General features: G+C 35.0%; 1 protein-coding gene across 1 annotated transcript in view; it reads left to right on the top strand.

Annotated features, from left to right (window-relative positions):
- The first annotated feature begins 4,762 nt into the window (after positions 1-4,762).
- The window catches only part of LOC107570100 (uncharacterized), a 44,981-nt gene continuing 43,318 nt past the window's right edge, over positions 4,763-6,425 (top strand). The window contains exons 1-2 of the mRNA XM_016256300.1: positions 4,763-4,809; positions 4,920-5,100. Of these exons, the coding sequence (XP_016111786.1) occupies positions 4,763-4,809; positions 4,920-5,100 (228 nt within the window). The remainder of the gene's footprint in view (positions 4,810-4,919; positions 5,101-6,425) is intronic.

Raw genomic sequence — 6,425 nt, 5'->3', positions numbered from 1 at the left:
TTCAACCACTCGGTGTCAATCCTACATACAGCACCTTTAAAATATGTCTATAATTTTTAATTCATTTTTATTTCAGTTTTTAGTTCATATATAATTGTATTTCAGTTAATGTTTATTTTATTTCAAGTAATCAACTTCTTATGGTTTCAGTCAACTATAATAACCCTGGTTCGCAGTGCATCACGGGAGTGAGTTTTTTCTGTTTCCATGATAACAGTGACTTCTCTCATTTGTGAATTATGTGCACTGCGGTTCATAACTAGGTATTTGGGTATTAAACAATCTCAGAGCTCAAACATTTATATGCTATTGTTAAAAATCTATTTCTCTTCAGACAAAATGTATATGTTTTTCACTTCCAGGACACGACTGTTGCGCTCTATGCAGACTTTTGCGCAGTAAGCCAGTGTATTATAACAGCATTATCTCTCTGTCGGTGTATGGGTTTGCAGATCTTGTACTTCTTGTTCCTCGACTGCTGTAAAAATGTCTCGAGCACACGACTGACCCCAGACCTGAAGCAGAATTTAGTGTTGACCGTGAATTCCCTACTTTTGAGTGGTTTGTGTTCAGCCATAGCCAGATGTATATAAGATAATGGGCTCTTGGAATTTAGGAAGTGATGTCAGTGGCGCAGCAGGCCAAGCCTAAACGACTTATTATTTTAAGTGTTCAGTTGGGTTTAGCAGAGGAAAAAGCAGCGGTGAAACTTTTACAGCCGTTTTGGGGTAATGTGAGTCGAGGCCCTTAAAAAGCGGACCGCCCTTTGATGAGACGGCGGCTGCGGTCGGGGCCACCTGCGCACAGCGCTGTTGTTTGCGAGGCACGATGCCTGCGAAATAAATGTTTACTCGCAACATTAAGGCAAATCAGCACTCAAAACAAACCGGTTGCATCCTGAGTGCCTGCGGGCCAAGCCTTGAGTCATCTGCGATCGGGAATCTTTCCTCAATGCCGCCTTGTGGAAAACATGAGGTCGTACAGGATGGGGATGACACTCGGAATCTCTGGACATGGACGGGACACACCAATCCAAATGATGGAGCACCTCCTTTAGATTTACAGACGACAAAAATCATTTTCTTTATCAGTGTTTTTGCCTTTTTTTCCACCAGTAGAAATATCTAATCGTGCATAAAACGACTTAAGAAGCAAAATTTCTTATGATATTCAGTTTATTGTTTGTTCAATTAGGTGCATTTTCCTTCAAACATTGGCAAATTGGGTTTTCTTCGTGTATAAACCTTTTTTTTTTGTTGCTTAAAACAAGAAAAAATTGTTATGGCAACAACATGCTCAATGCCACAAATTTAGCATATTTGTGGCCTTTTCAAAACATTAATTAAAAAAATATTTAATAAATTATATAAATAAAAACTTTGTTCAATAGCTATTTTATAATTTAATAACATTTATTTTTATTTTATACTTTCAAAAATACAAAAATAATATATACAGAAAATATACTATATCAATAAAAACTTATTTTTTTACATGTTTAAATTTATTTATAATTATATATGAATATAACGAATACAATATAATATACTCTTATTCTTTATATACGTGTTATTTTGTATCATTGAGTTTTTGACTGTACTAAAGCATAAAAATGCCATAATATGTTTGCAGATATTTAAGAAAGATGCTAAGTTAACATACTTGTTTATCTGGAAAACAATGCTACAGTCAGTTATTCTCCTTTGAAAACATGCGTTCCGGAGCGGAATGTCTGTCTTTGTTTTGGTTTGTGTAACCCGCCCACTGCCAGTTTACCCAATTGTATTTCGGCACCCGGGTTGCCTTTTGGCGAAAAACACAGCGTATTTAATTTAATTTCTTCGTCAAGTGCGCTCGTTCCTGTTGGTGTCATCAATCTGGCAACCTGTGTGTGCTTCAAGTCTGAGGAGGAGGGGCCCGGGGAAAAAAACCCTCTCCGATATTTTGAATTTGGACTGCAATACCTAGTTCAACCACTCGGTGTCAATCCTACATACAGCACCTTTAAAATATGTCTATAATTTTTAATTCATTTTTATTTCAGTTTTTAGTTCATATATAATTGTATTTCAGTTAATGTTTATTTTATTTCAAGTAATCAACTTCTTATGGTTTCAGTCAACTATAATAACCCTGGTTCGCAGTGCATCACGGGAGTGAGTTTTTTCTGTTTCCATGATAACAGTGACTTCTCTCATTTGTGAATTATGTGCACTGCGGTTCATAACTAGGTATTTGGGTATTAAACAATCTCAGAGCTCAAACATTTATATGCTATTGTTAAAAATCTATTTCTCTTCAGACAAAATGTATATGTTTTTCACTTCCAGGACACGACTGTTGCGCTCTATGCAGACTTTTGCGCAGTAAGCCAGTGTATTATAACTGCATTATCTCTCTGTCGGTGTATGGGTTTGCAGATCTTGTACTTCTTGTTCCTCGACTGCTGTAAAAATGTCTCGAGCACACGACTGACCCCAGACCTGAAGCAGAATTTAGTGTTGACCGTGAATTCCCTACTTTTGAGTGGTTTGTGTTCAGCCATAGCCAGATGTATATAAGATAATGGGCTCTTGGAATTTAGGAAGTGATGTCAGTGGCGCAGCAGGCCAAGCCTAAACGACTTATTATTTTAAGTGTTCAGTTGGGTTTAGCAGAGGAAAAAGCAGCGGTGAAACTTTTACAGCCGTTTTGGGGTAATGTGAGTCGAGGCCCTTAAAAAGCGGACCGCCCTTTGATGAGACGGCGGCTGCGGTCGGGGCCACCTGCGCACAGCGCTGTTGTTTGCGAGGCACGATGCCTGCGAAATAAATGTTTACTCGCAACATTAAGGCAAATCAGCACTCAAAACAAACCGGTTGCATCCTGAGTGCCTGCGGGCCAAGCCTTGAGTCATCTGCGATCGGGAATCTTTCCTCAATGCCGCCTTGTGGAAAACATGAGGTCGTACAGGATGGGGATGACACTCGGAATCTCTGGACATGGACGGGACACACCAATCCAAATGATGGAGCACCTCCTTTAGATTTACAGACGACAAAAATCATTTTCTTTATCAGTGTTTTTGCCTTTTTTTCCACCAGTAGAAATATCTAATCGTGCATAAAACGACTTAAGAAGCAAAATTTCTTATGATATTCAGTTTCTTGTTTGTTCAATTAGGTGCATTTTCCTTCAAACATTGGCAAATTGGGTTTTCTTCGTGTATAAACCTTTTTTTGTTGTTGCTTAAAACAAGAAAAAATTGTTATGGCAACAACATGCTCAATGCCACAAATTTAGCATATTTGTGGCCTTTTCAAAACATTAATTAAAAAAATATTTAATAAATTATATAAATAAAAACTTTGTTCAATAGCTATTTTATAATTTAATAACATTTATTTTTATTTTATACTTTCAAAAATACAAAAATAATATATACAGAAAATATACTATATCAATAAAAACTTATTTTTTTACATGTTTAAATTTATTTATAATTATATATGAATATAACGAATACAATATAATATACTCTTATTCTTTATATACGTGTTATTTTGTATCATTGAGATATTATTTTAAATTTTTTACATTTCTGTATTATCAGTTTTTGTATATTTGAATTTTCTGTTTTTATTTATTTAACTTTGTGTTTTTGTCATTTTTATTATAATGTTATCGTGTCTGTATAGGTATTATTAATTTTTATTTCAGCTATAGTTTTATTTATTTTAGGACATCAAGATACTAAATGAAAAGGAGAAATCTTGCTTTAAGTTTTTTTATTTCAGTTAATGTTTATCAGTCACCACTGATGAGCTACTACTAAATATATTGTAGAAACATATATTGTACAGCTGCATTGCAACGATTTGTATCATGAAAAGCGCTATACAAATAAACTTGAATTTAATTAAGTAACATTTTTTATGGTTGAATTTTTTATATGCAGTAGTCCAGCCTAGAGATGACAAGGGCCTGGACAAGAAGTTGTGCAGCATGCTCCGTTAGAAAGGGCCGAATACTTTCCGTACCCACTGTATATATAGTTATTATTATAATAAGGATAAACAAATGGTTGATTGGTTGCATTAACATCTCAAGTAAATGCATTTTTTAAAAGAATGTTTAATAATGGAAAACAAGACAAAGAAACAGATGATGATTTTTTTTTTGCAGTGTAATGTCTCTGCAACACAAACATGTGATCTCATCTTTTATTTATGATTGTGATGATGTGTTGATGTAATGGGCCGCCCTTTCCCAACATCGGCACAGATGTTTCCTGACTTTATTCAGTTTGTCAAATTTTTTGAGCGCTTTAAATGTGTCCTCACCGCCATTATCGTCACCGGTTGTGCTGACTGTGGCTTTTGGTTATATAAGACTGTCTGACACGAGTTTGCAATGGCTTTCTGTTTTGTAAAGCATGTTGTTTTCTGTTTTGGACAGTTTTACACACCGCCACTAGCATCTAGCAGGGGCATTTTTGCTCCCTTATCTTGAATTTGTGGGGCATTTGTCTTCATTTATTGGCTTCTTTTTGTTCCCCACAAGCCTGTGTAAATTTCTGACCATATGATGTTCTGATAGACACGTTAACAAGTAGTACTTCAGTTTACCAGTGTGTTTTCTCATTCCTATCTTATACAATGTGTTGTTGTGGTTGAATGAATGATGCCGATGAGCTGCTCTTCCTCACTCTTAGTCATCAATGACATAATCACTGTGGGAATTTAGTTTGTGGTTTTGTGGTCCTGTGTTCCGGTGATCTGAAATGACCTTGAGTTCTTGCCCGGACTTGTTTCGCAGCTCTTCCATTCTGTAAGCGTCTTACTCTCAATATAAACTCACAATGACATCACGCAAGCTTCTCAGGCCCACCAGCACAGTGTTTTAGCTTGTATATATTACCAGTTTTCCCCATGAATAAGTGATCATTTCATACTTCTTTCCACACAGACCCAGATACTCAAAACCCAAGCGAGAAAGGACGTGGTGGACAGTCCCTCCTGCGAGCACAAAGACATGTGCCTGGCTTCAAAAGTCTCATTGGTGCAAAGCGACCCGAGTTTTACCCATCAAAACACCATCTTCAATAAGGAGATCTCTCAGGTATGATCACTATACTCTGTCGATGAAAATCAAGACCGATTGCTTTGAAAGAATAGTTCACCGAATAAAAAATGAAACAATTCATTTTCTGTGATATTCATTTGGATTTTATGCATTTGGCAGATGATTTTATTACATTAAAGGTATGCAAGGCATTTGCTTAAAACAAGAAAAAATCAATATGCCAACAACATGCTCAGTGTCACACATTTTGCTTATTGGATTTGAGACATGAATTAATAAATAAATACAAATATTTTATTTATTTATTTAGAGCATATATATATATATATATATATTATAGCATTTTATGTGTTATTAATTTGCATTTTATGCATTTGGCAGAATATTTTATAAAAAAAAAACATGATATGCTTTCCTGCAAACTATACTAACATGAGTTAACATATTAAATGGAACTTTTTATATAATAAATACTTCTGTATAATATAAGATTTGTATTTTATATAAATAAAATACAATTTAGATGCTATATAATTTTTTGTAGCATTTTACGGATATGAAAATAGAATGGAAATTATATGAAATGTTGTATTTTTGCATAAAGAATTTATTTTAAGCCCATTAATATTTTTACATTCTGACAATTTATTTGAACAATAACAAATACTGCAATAATTATTTTAAATCAGCATAAATTTGTAATTAAGTAGTGCAAATGATACTAACAACTAGCAACACTTGTGTATTTTATATAATATAAAAATACAATTTAAATAATATGTCATTACTTTTTTTTTTAGCATTTTATAGAAATCAAAATTGGAGGGAACATTAAAAAGGGGGGTGCTTGCTTCATTTTCTTTATGCAACATTTCTCATTAATTCTTCTTGATTTGGGGTGAAATCAATCCTGTACATGTTCATTCATTCATTTTTGCTTCAACTTCTCAGCTGAAATGTAGTCTTTGTTTTAATATTTCTAGCATCTCTAGAACGACATTGTCTTGGTGTCTCTTGGATAGGTGGACCTGTGTTTGGTCACTTTCGATTTTTTCCAGCTAAACTGAATTGGTTGAATGGTTGCATCACTAAAGTGGAAAATTACACTTGGAGTTTACAGAGGAAAAAAAAATGCATTGGAGATAAAGGTGGAAACAGTGCGTCCTGGCCCTTCTGACCCCGTTCAAGCCCCTCTGTTTCTTTTCTTTCGCTCTTTTTGTCTGAAGTTGGAGAGCGGACAGCACAGAGGAGTGGGAGGGAAGGGAACAGCCACAAGAGGAGCAATTATTTTGGAATGAGATCATTGTTTGGCCCTATCTATTCACGCCTCTGGCCTTCTGAGACTAAACCGAGCCGCTCGA

Source organism: Sinocyclocheilus grahami, unplaced genomic scaffold (genome assembly GCF_001515645.1).
Source record: "Sinocyclocheilus grahami isolate Dianchi unplaced genomic scaffold, SAMN03320097.WGS_v1.1 scaffold1415.1, whole genome shotgun sequence".
Taxonomy (NCBI): Eukaryota; Metazoa; Chordata; class Actinopteri; order Cypriniformes; family Cyprinidae; genus Sinocyclocheilus; species Sinocyclocheilus grahami.
This window is presented reverse-complemented; position numbering and strand designations above follow the sequence as displayed.